The 17,448-nt window shown below is 38.9% G+C and overlaps 3 protein-coding genes across 4 annotated transcripts; 2 read left to right on the forward strand and 1 right to left on the reverse strand.

Moving 5' to 3' along the window:
- Positions 1-662: 662 nt before the first annotated feature.
- LOC135084683 (proton-coupled amino acid transporter-like protein pathetic) lies at positions 663-7,433 on the reverse strand. Its single transcript, XM_063979454.1, has 10 exons — positions 7,327-7,433; positions 6,279-6,397; positions 5,656-5,800; positions 4,963-5,093; positions 4,236-4,366; positions 3,956-4,072; positions 3,321-3,518; positions 2,428-2,533; positions 1,574-1,790; positions 663-1,137 (listed from the first exon to the last, which is right to left on the reverse strand). The coding sequence occupies exons 1-10, from the start codon at positions 7,327-7,329 to the stop codon at positions 940-942; spliced, it is 1,365 nt and encodes a 454-aa protein (XP_063835524.1). The 5' UTR covers positions 7,330-7,433; the 3' UTR covers positions 663-939.
- A 1,558-nt stretch (positions 7,434-8,991) lies between these two features.
- LOC135084586 (otolith matrix protein OMM-64-like) lies at positions 8,992-11,328 on the forward strand. 2 transcript variants are annotated; one of them, XM_063979358.1, is made up of 3 exons: positions 8,992-9,099; positions 9,379-10,138; positions 10,877-11,328. In XM_063979358.1, exons 1-3 carry the CDS (start codon positions 9,031-9,033, stop codon positions 11,296-11,298), a joined length of 1,251 nt encoding a protein of 416 aa, XP_063835428.1. In that variant the 5' UTR covers positions 8,992-9,030; the 3' UTR covers positions 11,299-11,328. The 2 variants fall into 2 exon arrangements, with proteins under 2 accessions (XP_063835428.1, XP_063835429.1); XM_063979359.1 differs by having other exon boundaries at positions 10,881-11,328.
- Positions 11,329-11,824: 496 nt separating this feature from the next.
- LOC135084652 (uncharacterized) lies at positions 11,825-16,412 on the forward strand. The gene is made up of 4 exons (XM_063979426.1): positions 11,825-12,045; positions 12,371-12,505; positions 13,499-13,763; positions 15,804-16,412. The coding sequence occupies exons 3-4, from the start codon at positions 13,746-13,748 to the stop codon at positions 16,317-16,319; spliced, it is 534 nt and encodes a 177-aa protein (XP_063835496.1). The 5' UTR covers positions 11,825-12,045; positions 12,371-12,505; positions 13,499-13,745; the 3' UTR covers positions 16,320-16,412.
- The last annotated feature ends 1,036 nt before the right edge of the window (positions 16,413-17,448 follow it).

The raw sequence follows: 17,448 nt of genomic DNA on the forward strand, positions 1-17,448 counted from the left end.
CAAAAACCCATGGTTTTGTAAAGTATAGGAAACTATTTTACTTTATCTTCCTGTATACCTTATATACCATTGAATATATCACATACTTCCCAATAAACACAGTAAAAACTAAAAATCATAAAATAATGAAAAAGACACGGTAAGCGGCTAGCGGTACCGTACGGTACCAGTAATTTTGACATACAATATTTCCAATTATTATTACCTATCGACGTAATTTTACACCATTTCATAATTAGAGCACTTATGGAGAATACAAGATTGTAACAAAATCAGTATTTCACTATCACACAAAAAAAATATGATCACTTACTTGAATGGCGCGTCAATTTTTAAGAGAAAATTTTGATGCGCTCACTTCAATCATTTATTACACACAACTGAAAAGAATAACTGTCAATTTTTATTCCTAGAAGCATAGACCATATCTATTGGCTACGACTTGCATCAATCAGAGCACTGAATCTTTTCACGTGTTAATGTATAGAGCCAAATTAAAACACACAAAAAAGTGGTACCATATGGGACCGCTAGTCTATAATGGGTTAATAAAATATTTACACTAAAAACGTATTCTTTTGCAAAGCCATCGTTTAACCTCTTAGAAAAAATAATAAAATACATAATAACATAGATAGCAAATGAAAAATAAAAGAGGCAAATAGAAAATAATAAATTTTTATTTCAGTCCAAATTCGCAATGAAAATTCATAATAACAATATCTTGTAAAGTTACTAAAAATACAATGTACTTCTATAAATGCTTCACCAGCATTAAAAATTTATAAATAATAATTTGCGGACTAAACGCCAAGTCCAAATACCCGATATATCAAAAGGAAGTGAAAAATAAATAAAGATAAAAAGTATGTAAGTGCAAAACATATCACAACGATTTGTATACTCTATCGCGATCCTAATAATGATGACTAAGAATGACTATTTGAATACAGATACGAGCTCGTACAAGTTCACGATGCTACCACAGCAGAGGAGGAAGAATCCGATGACCAACAAGACGGCGCACCTCCACAGCCTCCACCGAAACTTGCCAAGGCCAGGTCTATGCCATATCACCAGCAGATGGATAAACAGTGGCCAGATAAACGCCATGTTGGATAGGCAGAAGGCTCCCAGCTGTAATGAGAATTAAAAGATTAATCATCCTACAACGGGACTATTCCCTTCCCACCTATCATTCCCACTGCAACTCCTGTGTAGCTAGGATCTACAGCTTGACCGCTAATAAAACCCAACCAGTGAAGGTCAAGTTAAGAAATTCAGAAATCATTCTGCAAGCAGGCGAGGCTGGCGTACTCGCTTCATTCAAGAAGATGACTTTGGATCGTTAGTTACTATCAAGAACAGTGACAGCGGTAGACATGAAACTTCTGTCATTCCTTCCGACGACCTCATGAAGGTAGGAAGGCGTTGAATGCAGGCCGCTACCAACCAACCTTTGTGGAAATCATTGGGGGAGGCCTGTGTTCAGCAGTGGACGTCCTATGGCTGAAATGATGATGATGATGATGAGTCACACAAGAAAAAGAAAATATCAATTAATAATACTTACAAATCCCATCAAGGCGTTGATGTTCGGGAATATAATCGCCACTACACTAATGACGACGACAAAGACAGCCCTGTAGAACAGCTCCCACATGACGATCTTCTCCTGTTTGTGACAGGGCTTGATGTAATAGAAGCACAGGTTGAAAGGCACCCAGAAGTTCAGAGCGTGGGTGACGTAAATCATGACCGCAATCAAACCCTTCAATATTTTCAGGAACCTGAAAATTTAAAGTTGGTGAAGATACAAGTAAAGGTTACTGTAAATACTTACGCCCGTATTCACAAACGATGCTTGTTTAAGTGAAGCAGCAAATCGAGCGCACAGAGTTCAATTATAGAGCTCTGTGATTGGTTCGTGTAATACCCTGTGAGACCTCATAGTTAATGTTTGTGAATACGGGCGTTAATGTAGTAAGAGACAAATTAACACACAATCATCATGCAGCTATGTACACACGGCCACACTGTTAACTATCTATTTCCGTTTTTGCTCTCGCTCTCATCAAATGGTGATTCTTTGCGATAGAACGAGACGACTTGACAGGCAATGGATAGTTAACACTGTTGCCGATGGTACACGAATTCGTCATCATTATTGAAATTAATACCGTGATGATGATAAATAAGAAGATCGCAAATTACACTATTCTGATAGCCTAGTGCGAATTTACATCAAACGCGCTCACTAGTGAGTGCGATGACGGATTGTACAGCGCCCCTAACGGGAAACGTTCAAAAACTAAAATTTTCATACATTTTTTAAACGCGCTCACACTCACACTCAGCCCACTGATGTGCTAGTCTCCTTTACACCAACAGCGAATAAGCAAAACATAGTTTAGTGCGAATACTCACAAGTACATAGGAAAGTTAACAGTAATAGGCGCTTCGCTTTTGTCCAAAAATGCAGCATAACCGAAGAACGACACCGTCGCAGTTCCAATCACGATTATAGTCATTCCTATGTAAACAACAAGACAACTATAGATCGTCTAGATTGTTTCATCCACGAAGACGCGCCCCACCATTCTTCCGCTAATGTTTGAGTGTTATCGGTACACGCTAAATCATCCATGAGGGCACACGCACACTACAATAATGACGCTCGGATTGCTTTGATTACTCGGATCAAACTCCCCGCACCCCGCGCTTTCCTCGACCAAAAATTGGTGTGGCGCGTCTTCGTGGATGAAACACAATTTTCCAGTGGTCTTCAGAAATCAGTCAGACATTCTAGAAGTATAGTAGATATCAAGTAATCTTCTTTTTTTTTTTATCCACAACGAGGAAGCTCTTGGCCTGTATCTCACCTGACGGTAAGTGATGATCAGGCCGAAGGTGGAAGCGAGCTTCACCCGGAATCCTCAACCACGGAGGAACTGGCTATCTTACCTCTAACTGCCGGAACACAACAATGCTGTTAACATTGTTGTTATGGCGACAGACTTAGGTAAGATGGTGGTAGCTAGCCAGGCGGACTTAAAATATTATGATATAATTTGTTATTACTTCACCATCATCAGATTATTTTAGTCTCCACTACTGAATGATAATCCACTCTAAAATCATTTACACTCCCCACGACAGAATCGCTACTGCATCGCTACAAAATGTCGCCGTGGGCGAGGGGCCTTAGTCGCCTCTTACGATATCCACGGAAATAGTAAGGGTAGTAATTTTCTACTCTGTCGTAACCACATGGCTCAGATTACTATTTAAATTGAATTTGAAGTAGAAAGACCACATACCGATCACAAGAGAAACGTTGAACTTTTTCGGATCTCTCATATTGTTCTCCACAGGTATCACGACTCCGGCGCACGACATGCTGAACACGGCCATGCCAGTGTACTCCAGTGAATTATAGAAGGACGTGTATGGCTTCATTCCAGTGAAACCGGGATTGTTTTTGATGGCATAGAACACAGCCGTGCCGAGAGCAATCACTGGGAAATAAGTTTAAATAAATTAAACACAGTTGATGCAATTACCTTTTAACCTAGTTCCAAAGCTTGGTTTGGGGCTTTGCAGATATTACTAATGCCCGTTTTCACCATCAATCCCTAATTGTTAAGTGACCGTTTTGAAAACAGAACTCCTGGTATGCGTTATGTACTATAGGATCACTTAAAAATTAGGAATTGATGGTGAAAACGAGCATATTAAGTATTTTAGCACCAGTAATATAATTGGTGACTAAGTGGCTTCTTGTGAAGTCGATTCTGCTATTTCAAATTGTTACAATAAATTTCAACATCGCGGTCAAACGCGCAGGGAGCGCAGGGACTCTCTAAAATGTGTTTGGTTACGCTGAAAATCTGCTCATTGTGTTAGGAGCTTCATAATGGTAAAAATTAGCAAACATCTATGGTCCTTTATTCACCTATGAACAGGTTGGCTGCAATGGAAAACGGCGCCAGCCACTTCAGATGCCTTATAAGGCAGATCAAGATGATAGGCACGATCATGATTGCCATATACACTCGCAACGAGGGGTAACCTGAAAAATGTATTCATCTATTATTTTAAGTAATCTGAAAAATTTATTATTCGTTTTGTTTCCTAGCAGTTCGACCCACGAGGGTCTGTATGGTGTTCAACCCTATAAATATACATGAGGTCTTGAATGGTAATGGATGGATAAACGAACAAAAATGACATACCTGCTGACATCCCGTCCATGGACGTAGTCTGAGTATTCTCTACCAGTTGCTTCAAAGATTTAGCTATTATGAGCTGGTAGCACGCACAGGAACCAAACAGGTCGAGGCAGATGATTGCATCTATCGAATATCTATATTAAAAATACAAATATTAATGGCCCGAAAAAGCCAATAGCGCAAAATGACAAGTTCCACATTTGTCTCGCACTGCATTACATGATGCGATGTCTTGGAGGACACCGATTGGCAATGTCAGACTCTAAGGCCCAATTTCCACCAAGACAGAAATGAGACCGAGAGAAATGTTTTGAACCCATCAGATTGAATTTTTTCCACATCTCTCCGCTCCACTCTGCGCAACAGCAACTGTCGGGTATGATCGTTTCATCCACGAAGACGCGCCCCACCATTCTTCCGCTAATGTTTAAGTATTATCGGTACACGCTAATTATCCATGAGTGCACACGCACACTACAATAATGACGCTAGGATTGCTCGGATCAAACTCCCCGCACCCCGCGCTTCCCTCGACCAAAAATTGGTGGGGCGCGTCTTCGTGGATGAAACGATCTATACCGTCGCGGTATCCGCGATGCGTGGGTGACGGTCTTCTAATTGAATATCGACGACTGGCCGACTTAATTAGCAAGCAGTCGCCGATATAGGTACTGTCGCTGGTCTGTGAGCTCCCTTAGGTTACATCTCAAGATTAAATTTCTGCAGTTACCTGAACCATTTCGCCATTCTCGCGACCTTGGGGTTCGGATGACAGGCCATGGCGGCCTCCCCCACGTCGGGATAAGACATGGAGGATATCTTCGTCCGCTTATACAGTATCTGAGCGGACTCAACCAGCAGCTGAAAATTGGAAACTTTATAATGTACGTTCCTCTTTAGCCATCGGTCGTTTTAAAATTTAAAACGACCGATGGCTGAAGCTTTGTCCAGCAGTGTTCGTAATTTAAAATTTAAATTACGAACACTGCTGGACAAAGGCCTCCCGCAAAGGTATTCCACAACGACCGGTCAAGGCACCTCCCGCGACCTTCACCAGATCGTCAGTCCAGCTATTGGGGGACCTGCCCTCACTACTTCGTCTTTCCTTTTGCCCTACCTAGTTAATTACAATCCGGGCCTCTTCAAGGTATAATATCTTCAAGGCTTTGAATGGTTAAAAAACACTATTTGTATCTTAGAAAACTACTAGTTACAAAAATAAATCTATTCTTGACATTTATTTTGATCGCCCTATACAGGATGTTTTTTCTTAGTGGATCAAAAAGAGGTGATTCTATCTCCTTACTAATAAAAAGTTATACACTTGTTGAAAACCTTTTTTAAATGGCATTTCCATACTAAATGTCATGTTCAACGAGCGTCTAAGTTTTATTAGTAAGGGGGTATATCTTTGGATGCTTACGTATAGACAGTAGGTTATGTACAGCCCAAAGAAGAGATGGAGAGGCAAAGCAACGTAGAGCCCAGCCTTGGAGTAAGCCACGTGGCCTCCCAGGATGCCGCCTCCAAGGGCCCCCTTCACCATGTGGGCTATTGCTGCTACCATCCTACAATGACAGGAAGAAAGAAAGAAAAAAAAAATTCAGTACAGATCGTTTCACCCACGAAGACGCGCCCCACCAATTTTTGGTCGAGGGAAGCGCGGGGTGCGGGGAGTTTGAACCGAGCGATCCTAGCGTCATTATCGTAGTGTGCATGAACTCATGAATAATTTAGCGTGTACCGATAACACACAAACATTAGCGGAAGAATGGTGGGGCGCGTCTTCGTGGATGAAACGGTCTATAGCTGCAGGGCGCCTAAAGAAAGTGCGTGAAGCGTTCGAAGGAGTTTGAGACCTTGGCTTTCCTGCTTCAATGGCTCTTGTGTCCTAACGCCAGTTACCTTGTGCTTACACTAGGGTACACCTGGTTTGGGCCACGACCTTTTGTTTTGTGATGAAAATGAGAATTTAAGGATAAACAATTCTCGAATAGAGTCCTGCACCTCACTCCAACTTATTTTGTAAAAAATCTAGTAACTCACCCGGTGGGATGAGGATTGTCTCGAAGCGACACGTAGTCGAAAGCATCCTCTTCGGCCTGGGTTTGGTTCAGCACCCTGAAGTTCCCGCGACCGCCGGTGGCGCCCCCTTTTGTATCCGCCTTAATTAATAATTAACATGAAGTTAAATAAGATGGAATAACCTAGTTCCATTTTCAAGATAGGTCTGACCATTAATATCATTTCAGCCAAAGGATGTCCCGTACTGGTTAAGGACCTCAGGATTGTCGAGACCAGTGCTTTCCGCGACCTTCATCAAAATAGGTCTGATACTTTAACAAAATTTTGCGATGTTACACAACAATATTTAAATTGGTGGACAACTGCTACCATCGCTTGAACTTTCGTGGTTGTTTGTGACTTTCTTAGGCATTCTTTGAACCATTCCGTTATTCTCTACGCAACTAAGAGATGGTTCTGTTAGGACCTTAGATCGCAGTGATGAGCCATCGCCGATATTTTAACAAATACACTCATTTCTGACCAGTAGGTAGGTAATGACTAGACAAAATTTTACTTACTACCAGGTACTTAGCCTGGATTCGTCCAGTTCATACGTTTTAGATTTGATTTTTCCCACGGTAAAAGCTACGCGTGTAGAGACTATAGATAGGTACAACCCGATCGAGTTAACAGCGCACCTGATGGCCGTGACGTCACATCGACGCTCTGGTACGGGACGGGGCGAACGCAGGAAGTTACACGAGTGTAAGGGAGAGTTGCATTCCAGCAATGTTCGCCGTAAGCTTCATCATCATCATCATCTCAGCCATAGGACGTCTACTGCTGAACATAGGCCTCCCCCAATGCATTCCATGTTGCCCGGTTGGTAGCGGTCTGCGTCCAGCGCCTTCCTGCTACCTTTACGATGTCGTCGGTCCACCTTGTAGCTCGCAGTTAGTTTGATCGGGTTGTATAGAGACTTGTACGAACAGCCTTGTTACTACTGGTACATGAAGGGTGTAGGCTACAAACGTAGTTATTGAGTTATCTACAGTAAACAATAATGTGCAACAATATCAAATCATACCATTCCAGTACTTTTAAGCACCAATCAGTGTGTAAAATATTTACAAATACTGATACAAAAAATAAAACTTTCTACGCTTTCTTCATCATAAAAATGTCTAAACATCATCTTTTCTGTCATGACTTGACGTTGAAATTATTCTGTTTCTGCTCGCCAGCATTAGAGTTTTTAATTCAAACAAGGACACTATTAATTTCTTCTATACAGGTGATTCATAAATCGTGTTTTGATACATGAAAGTTAAAGTACTTTTATAGCCGCTCGCAGATACAAAAGTAGTTTTGGGGGGTGCGATTAGTATCACAGCTCATGGATAAGTACCTACCAACCAATATCCCAACTAATATTATAAATGCGAAAGTAACTCTGTCTGTCTGTCTGTTACGCTTTCCCGCTTAAACCTCGCAACCGATTTCGATGAAATTTGGCAGGGACATAGTTTGAGTCCCGGGAATGGACATAGGATAGTTTTTATCCCGGTTTTTGAAACAGGGACGCGCGCGATAAAGTTTTTCTGTGACAGACAAAATTCCACGCGGGCGAAGCCGCGGGCAGAAAGCTAGTACTGTATAAGTACTCAACAACTATGTATCGTCTTCGAATCGGTGTAATCGAACATCCTGGGGGCACTAGACCATAATACAGAGTGACAGTAGGGAAACTAGACCTATTCGTTATAAGGGATTCAATGTTTAGAGTGGAGTAGTTTATTCACAGTAGACGTGTTGATTTTATGGCACTACAAGCAAGTGACGTCACTATTTTGTCAACTCAATTAAAATCGTAATTTACAGGTAATTTAAAATTTATTAAGTTTTTAAGACCAGAATGAAGTGTCTTTTTAGAAAACTTGTGATTTCGAATTATTGGGGAATGGTGTCAAATTGTTTTTGGCAACAAGTCAGTAATTTCTAAAAAAAAATCCCTGGTTCACGGGACTTAATTTGTAGCTAATGACCTCTAGTATAATTCCTTTCAAGGAATAGGTCGAGTTTCCCTGTCACCCTGTATACGCCCATCCCGCTTGCTTAGTGGTTCACGTGCCTGACTAGAACAAGAGCTGGGAGTTCTAATCCCAGCGAGAGCAAAATAATGTTTGTAGGTTTTTCATTTCCTTTAATGTTTGTGATTGCCAGATTATGGCCTAAATTACAATAATTTTCAATCACCTTCCTCTAGAACTAAAATTAAATTAGTCCCTTTAGAACAACAATGGACGTTTTAACTATAAATATTAGTTTAATACTTAGCTAAAATTTTAGTAAAGTCTGAAAATGTTACCTCCTCCTTAATCTGTCCCATATTTTAAGCCATTGAGAAATTTTCTCTTTGAATTTTGTTACACAACGGGATTTGATATAGCCTCAAAAGATGCCTATCTGAAACTGGCATTGTTAAGTTTCCTATACCTAAACAGTATCTTTACGGTAATTCATTTCAGTTACATTGAAGATAGATATTCCATTGTGTCGACTCTCGCTCCACATCCTTCCATATCGACGCTGAACTGCCCTAATAGGCGTAAACATTAATCAGCAGTAAACTGAAATAAACACTACTTACTGAATTGTTTACGCGTGCCATTTTGAAGTCAATCCACCAAATCGATTTCACGGTCACCTAACCATAAGAACAACAGTGACTACGTCTAGTTGCAGCCTTTGTGGCACTGTGTTAACACAATTAAAGAACAATTACGCAATCATGAGAATAACATTAGCTTTAACGGTTTTGTTAATTAGCCAAGTGGTTGCTGAGGACAAAGATGCTCAAGTAAGTGAGTCTAGCCACACTTCTATCTACCAGTGATATTTTTTGTTTTAACCAAATGCCGTTCACTGCTGAACAAAGGCCTTCCCCACGGATTTCCACAGCGACCGGTCCTGTCCTGCCCGCATCCAGGTGCTTCCCGCGACCTTCACTGATTGAGAGGTACCTAGCCTACATTGTCCAGTCTGTGGTTGGTCGCCACTTGTAAACTTTTCTGTCCCAATGGCCATCAGTACTACGAGATGTTTGCCCACTCGGTGATGTTATTCTTTGAATTTGTAGGACGCTACAGAAGCAGAAGTTAAAAGTGCAAATACAGAAGCCGCTCAACCAGCAGAAGAAGTCAACCGTGAAGCCGAATCTTACACAGTTCCAGTAGAAGTAGTCAGCGATGCAGTAACTGAGAGCGAAGCTGTCAGAAAAGCTGATGAACACAAAGAAGAACAAGAACGAATTGAACGAGCCACTACAGGTGATGTAGATTTCGATGACTATGCAGACTTAAAACTGAGTGAAGATGAAAAACTTTTTTCTGAAACTGAACACGTTAACAACAGGAGATCAAACGATGAAACCTCGAAATCTGCGAAAGAAGATGCAGATGTAAAAACTGCTGAATCTGATAAGGCAAGCGAAAAGAAAGCTGAAGAAGATCAAGCAGAGACCAAAACTGTGTCTGAAGATGATGATGTGTCAAAAAAAGGTGAAGAAGTTGAAAAGAAGGGTTCAGAAGTCAAAAGAGCTGATGATGCAGCTGCAGAAGAAAAGTCGGCGGTTAAAGTCAAAAGTGCAGATGAAGACAAAATAGAAGATACGGAGAAAGCTGCTAAATCTGATGATGTGTCTTCGTTAGTATCTGAAAGTGAAAGTGATTTTAAACTATCTACGCGAAGAATGTCGAACCCACTAGAAACGCTTGTCGATACTAAAGCAAGAGCTGGAGACAAATCCAGGAGTCAAGCAAGTTTCAGCGATGAATCGAGTGCGATATTTGGATCTGGTGACTTCTCTAAAGCTGCAGAACCTTTCAGATCCTCTTTTGGTACGTAAACCATCAAACTACATATTACCTACTTAACGAAATGTATCGAAAAGCCTCTAAAACAAAATTGGTCAAGAAATTTGATGATTACCTACACAAATAAAACACTATGAAACTAATTTAAATAATATGTTTGCACCCAAATCATTCCAAAATTCATTTGAAGCTCCAACTATACAATAAAATAACATCACATGCAAGAAATTAACAAACATTACTTATCCACGGAGATATTATTCCGGGCCGATTCTGGATTCTATCGCAGAGTTGCTAATCACAGACCATTCATTGGTTTTCTTTCCCCAAAAAGATCAGCCTGTGTAATAGCTCTTCTTTGCTCCAGATCCAGAGCGTTATCCGGTGTTACATCTGCTGTCTCGCTCCAACGGCAGTGCCCGTTTCAGTTCTCTGCCCACCCATTTGAAGCGTAGACTGCTTGATCTATTGTCAATTCCCAGAGGTGGGATCATTAAATGACCATTCCATATTATTATAATATAAGCTTCTTTTGCTTGTTCTAAAGAGCTGAAACTTACTGAAAAATTAAACAGACATCAATACCCTCTGAAACTTTAGCTTTAAGATATTTACTTCAGTTGTCCAGTTGTCCAACTCCCTGATGTAAAATTTGACGCAGGCTAACTAGACGCAATGCAAGGCCCTCCGCTATTATTCTGTTGTGCCGTTGAGTAGGTAATTAGTTAATATGAATTTGTTATAATATGACTTTTGTTTCAGATAGCCTCGGACATCTTGCGAGTCAAACGCTTCTTCCGCCTCTGATGTCTCTACCCTTACAGAACAAGCAAAACTTCTTTTTGAGGCCTCCAACGCCATTACAGCCTCCCATGTTCGAAATCACCACACAAAACAATTTCAGACCCATCCCGGTGCCTATTCCAAACATCCCACCTTTACAGAAAAACTTTTTGAATTCATACGAACAAAAACCTTTCAATAACTTCAATTCTTACCCATTCCAACCGTCCCAAACAAGTGTAAGCCCATTGTCGAACTTGCCTCACTTCGAGGAATTCTTCAATAAACTGCCCAAACCTTTAGAGGTGAGACCTCAAGACAACCTTCAGCAGTTTCCTAACTTTTTTAAACCATTACAGGTTACTTACAGTGTGCCTAACTATCTACGGTACACTCTGTAACATTATAATTATTATTTTTTGTAATTATAGACCAACTGTAGTAAGTTATAAAGTTTTTTAAAGTATAATTTGTACAAATACAATGGTATTTTATTAACCTTCTAGAGGTAATTTACCTCAATTGGAACAGTGTAAGGTATTTCATTTTATATTACGGACGACACTGCTTCTAACATGCTGTAGCATCTTGAATTTGTATCATTGTGGCATCTTGTGTCCATTGCTAGACAAAGGCCTCCCCCAAGGATTTTTACGACTGATCCTGCGCAGCTCGAATCCTATATTCGATATTTGAATTTGAATGAGTTTAATAATATGTTGTAAGTAGGAACACACATATTACGTCAGTGTGAGTACGTGAGCGACCGCGTCCGCCTCAACTTTTTATACGCGTACTAGCTTTTTTGGTTGTTTTTTTTTAGCATTGGTTAATCTAGGTTTACCCAGTGCGTTAAATTTAAAAATAATATAAATTGATTACATTTTTTTATTATGGCAACCCTGAATAATTGTCACAATTAAATGTCAAAGTCAATGTGACATTGACATTTTGTTTGTTTTGCTGGCTGCTTTGCAGTTTGTTTCGTTTTTGTTATTTTATTATCATAAAATTATCAGCAATGGGTAAAAGATACTATTGCGAATATTGTGACAAAACTATGGTGTCGGCTCCAGCAATCGTTAGAACTCACAATAATGGTGTTTTACATCAAAAGTTAGTGCGGGAACACTACCACCAGTACAAAGGTAAATAACTCTTAATTATATTTATCAGACTTTCTTTAAAAGGCCTGCGATTATTTTGAATAAGTCTTAAGATCCTAATTTGACCTTGGTATCTTATATTTAATTGTTTATCTAGAAAGAAACAAATATTGTCTGGTACCTTCAACCATCAACTTACTTGAATGGGTTTTTGTACAAAAAATAGCATAGACCATCCCAATCATCCCCCTAATATAACTTTTATAATGGTCCATTATAGATCAAGCATTTTTAACTATTTTCTTCTCAAATTAAGGTTGAAAATGAAAAGCTAGGTAAAGTTGTAATTTCATTATAAAAATTTCAGATCCAGAAATGATATTATCAGAAGAGGCATTCAAGAAGCCCTGTCTTAGGTTTCAAAATGGGGAATGCAAATTTGGAGGCATCTGCCGATATTCCCACTATTCCAGGGAAGAAATAGATGCTCTTAGAGAGTATGGTAAGTTTTTTATTCCATTTTACCATAAAACTAGCGGCCGCCCGCGACTTCGTACTTGTGAATCCCGTTTTACCCCCTTAGGGGTGGAGTTTCGTCTTCGAATCCTTTCTTAGCGGATGCCTACGTCATAACATCTACCTGCATGCTAAATTTCAGCCCGATCCGTCCAGTGGTTTGGGCTGTGCGTTGATAGATCACTTTATCAGTCAGTCAGTCACCTTTGAGTATAATTTTTTTCATTATCATCAGGTCATTTTAGTCTCCACTACAGGAGCATGATCCTCTCTAATTTACTAGAGGCAAATGGAGGATTTGGCCTACACTCCCCACACTGGCCTGATGAGTTGAGGAGGCCTGATGTTCACATATTTATTACTTAGGTTGAGTTGCACCATCTTACTTTCATCATCATCAGCAGCCCTTTACAGTCCACTGCTGGACTATGAGCCTCCTCCACTAAAGTGGAGGGTTTTGCCACAATCCCCACGCGTGGCAGGCGGGCTGGAGATCGCAGTTTAAAGGATTAATGTTTTTCAGAGAGCGCTGTCGCCCGTTCTCTGTTTATGTGTAGGCCCTAAGTCGCCTCTTGCGACACCCGTGGGAAGAGTAGGGGTTGGTGACAAATGTATTCTACTCTACCATCACCACACTGCATCTTACTTTAACTTTGACAAATGTCAAAAATCTGTCAAACTCCATATAAAAAGCACCGGTTATTGTCAATGTTATGGTTAAAATAAGGTGGTGCAACTCAGCCTTAGTAAGGTGACTAAGCATCCAGGAGAAGACTGAGGATGGTGCTATTCTACTCTGATAGAACCACACTTCTTGCTTGATGATGTAATGTACCAAGTCTACTTCTGTGATAGTTAATAATATAATTTATTATGTTAAATATTGAATTTGAATATTACAATAAAATTTGAAAAGCCTTAATTAACAATCAATAATTCTGGAAAACTTGTACAAATCATTTAATTCTTATTTTTACAGTTGCATGCAAAAAGAAAATGGACAGAATCAAGCCCCCACCATCGTTCCATGACTTATACCAAAAACTTCAAGATGAAAAGGCTAAATCCGAACCGGACAATAATACCACAGTATTGTACGACAGCAATGGCTTAACGCATTCCCTTCCATGGACGTACAACAATTTATTCGATAGCTACGGTGAAAATCTGCCTCCAAGTCTTAAGAGGATGAAAATGGACGATTTTAAAAGTGCTGAATTTACAGAATGGGGATAATCCTGATGGTAAATGAAACTTGTTATTATTTTTACTTGTAATAACAAATTAGAAAATTATTATAACAAAAAAAATATTGATAAGACACACATTTTATTTTTATTTACGTAAAGCCTACTCAAGACATTAAAAAAGATATTCTTTATTTACTATATCAAACGCCATAAATTATTCATTAATAATACAGTCATAGTACATAACCAAATAGGTTCCAGCATTAGTGGTGATGGTTAGAGAAATAACTCTTATTTCTCTAACATAACAAAACTGTCACTGCATCACATACACATTTCAGGTTATGCTGCATTGATCATTACAAAAACACCCTTTTGATGGAACAGAGTGCCTGCACTACAGGAAAAACATACTCAGTTTTGCGCTCTTCCTGTAGAAATCACAGTCTCCTCCTATACGGCATTGATGACAGAGGTCTTGATGGAACTCTAGTCCTAGGTAGTTCATATCTGTATTCCGGAAAATTAATAAATCTGAAGTGAGGAGGTATTTCAGATCTTAGTAACGCTGAAATCTGTAAGAGAAAGAAAACAAAAATTAAATATCAACAAGGTTTGCAACTTTGATAAGATTTAACAAAACAAGTAACCGAAATTAGAGTTCATGAATAACGAGAAATATTCCATTATATTATGTATATTTATTTTTAATTTTTTCTTTGTTTTTTAAATCAGCTATAATAAATTATAGTAGATATAGCTGACCATAAAAATATGCATCAATGGAAAATATTACAGTGGAAAAACACTAAAAGTTAGCCTTCTTACATAAAATATTACGTAAATTCATGAAAGTCACGCATTTTCTTCATCAAAATCAACGAAGCTAATAATTTAGTAAACTCAAATACCTGATTGAAAAGCGTAACGATAACCAATAATTTATTAAATAAATAAAACATTGTTAGTCAAAATACAGAGAAATATCATTATTTGACTAGTAAAGTGTATTACTGAATGACTATACATTTATGAATGTAGGTACAATGTTTCTGAATTTGTAAGTAAGTTACATACAGGGTGTACTTTTTAAATAAATTATTTGAGCAACCCAAGGACCTGGGTAACATTAAATTGTTTAATTAAAACATGACAGCTGACAAAATCTAAATATATCTACTAACATCAAAAATGCAATAAATAGGAATTAAAAAAAATGGTACAAAACTTTTAAAAATATTCTTTTATTTCTGGTACCAAATAAATATTTTTTCTTCTTTTTTCATTATATTTAAACAATTTTGGGACAAGTTATCTTAGTAAATTAATCGTTATCAATCCAAAAACTGCCAAGCAAAGCCATGTCGTCAAATTCTCATAATATTTCCCTTACGTCATACACTTACCTTATTTTATCTACGCCATAAAAAGTCAATTTTACAATCCAATCGTTATTGTATTTAACAAGCTTGAAGACCGTATCCGTTCGGTATGAGGAATTAAATTAAAATGAATTTAATGTTTTTACTTAGGAATGTTATTATGGTGAGTTTGACACACTTAACATTGTTAACATTATATTTAAACCAAATTACTTTAACTCGTATGGAAAAAGGTGTATTATCTAGAATCGGCCAGTTGTACTGTTGGACACCTTCACCATTGGGCTATTTAATTTTAGTAGGTCCGTTGTATTTATTAAAATATCTTGTTTTAAAAAGTTTGTTTATTTTAAATGTACTATTAAATGTATGTATATGTTACGACGCACATTCTGCGATAAAATAGCTCACAATTCGTTGCAGTACTTTAAAATACATCCACATCGCAAAATTATTATGAAAATGCTCGCGAATGTAGCGCTCTCATAATCTAAATCTTGGTCAGACCAAGGTTTTTCAAAGAATATTATTAGTATCGTACGAGTGGGCTCACCACAATAGTCGAGGGTGAGCGGGGATCGAACCCGCGTTCCACGGATGACGAGTCGGCCAGTCCGACCTCTTCACCGTTCGGCTATCGTGGCTTCGCAGCTTCGTAGCTTTTTCAAAATAAAGATGCAGATGACCTCATAGTTTTTATTTTATCTTACAGACAACAATACTGCTATCCAGTGTGACGGGCAAATCCCGCGAGCCGTCTTATGGTCTATCCATGAGACGTGACAGAAACCCCAAGATCATAATCATAGTAGACTCCAGCAACTACAGAAAATACGACTACAAAATGCGCAACATTGCCCGCACCTTGAACGCCATAGAGGAGGACAAAAAAGAACGGAAAAAAGCGGCATTGGTCAGAAAACAGCACAAACAAAGAATGAAGGAAATCAACGAATTCATGAAGGATCATATGATGACCACCCTGTATTTTTACAAGGAAATGAAGAGGATTAAGGAGCAGCGCAGCGTGAAAGGACCCTTAAGGAATATGATAGAGTGGCTAGAATTGCCTGGACGTGAGAAGGAGAAGAAAGAAGTTCTCGATTGCTATATAGAGATGAGGAAGAGGAAGGCTAAGGAGCCTGGAGATATTTGGAAACAATATGACACGAATAATCTTGTGATAAACACTATCAGGGACCCCTTTAATGAAGGACACAAAAATTAGACCCGTTTCAAGGACGTACAAATGAAAATTCATAGAGAATAATAGTTAAAAGTTTTTGGAAGATTCATCAGTTGATTTTAAACCTTGTGCAACAGACATACACATTCAGTTATTGTTAAATGTAACTAAATGTTTTTCTAGCAATTAATTTTTATTTTTCCATCCATCATCATCGTTACCGTCAGATTATTTGCCATTTGATCATGTGCCCAAACAACTGCACGCAGGAAGATTTAATGAAAGCTACTGACGCCATTTAGGCCAGTAGAATTAAACACAAAAATTGATTAAATCGGAAATAATTCCTACAAAAGATTTTTTTGCTTTAATGACTTCATTGGTTGCCCATTAAGACTCTCCTAAGTTTTCGACTTCGACGGAGTTGTGCTTAAGTGGTGGGGGCCCCCGAAAGGGGCGTTTTTTCGGTTTTCCGGTTATACCGCGTAAAGGACTTACCCTATCGAAAAGTGGTCTTCATGACGGTTAAAGGGCACTTAATCCTGCATTGAATAAGACCAAATTCATATGTTTTGGACAAACCGTTCTCGCGCTAAAGTTCGGCAAAGTAGAAAATATACGTATAATTAATGACCCTCTCCACGTCCAATGGCTTGTTACCCACATGCTTCCAAGCCTTGTAAAGGGTCGCCTTAAAAAGTGTAACCCTAACAAGGCTCACGAGTTTGATTCGCTTATCCTTGTTCGTCCCAGCCGTTCCTTAACTGCGGTTGCTGCACCTCTTCCTGGCACTCTCCTGAACGACTCTGTGTTACCTAATGTGGCCGCCCCTCTTCCTTGTACCCTCCTGTACGATTTCATTGCTTAGCCATATGCCTGGTCCAAGGTTCGACACCACAAAATCAACTTCGTACGAGTGAAAAAAGTTTAAATACTATTTCCCGTGCTTGCAACATTTTTCTTTACTGCTTCGCCTCTATTAGTCGTAGAGTGATTGTATAATTATATCCTATAGCCTTCCCCAATGTATGAGCTATTCAACACAAAAATAATGATTTCAATCAAACTAGTAATTCTTAAGATTAGCGCGTTCAAACAAACAAACAAAAATCTCTTCAGCGTTTTAATATGAACTTGTTGTTGTTGATTTTTGGCGTCGAACCTTAGACCA

This window comes from Ostrinia nubilalis, chromosome 26 (genome assembly GCF_963855985.1).
Source record: "Ostrinia nubilalis chromosome 26, ilOstNubi1.1, whole genome shotgun sequence".
Taxonomy (NCBI): Eukaryota; Metazoa; Arthropoda; class Insecta; order Lepidoptera; family Crambidae; genus Ostrinia; species Ostrinia nubilalis.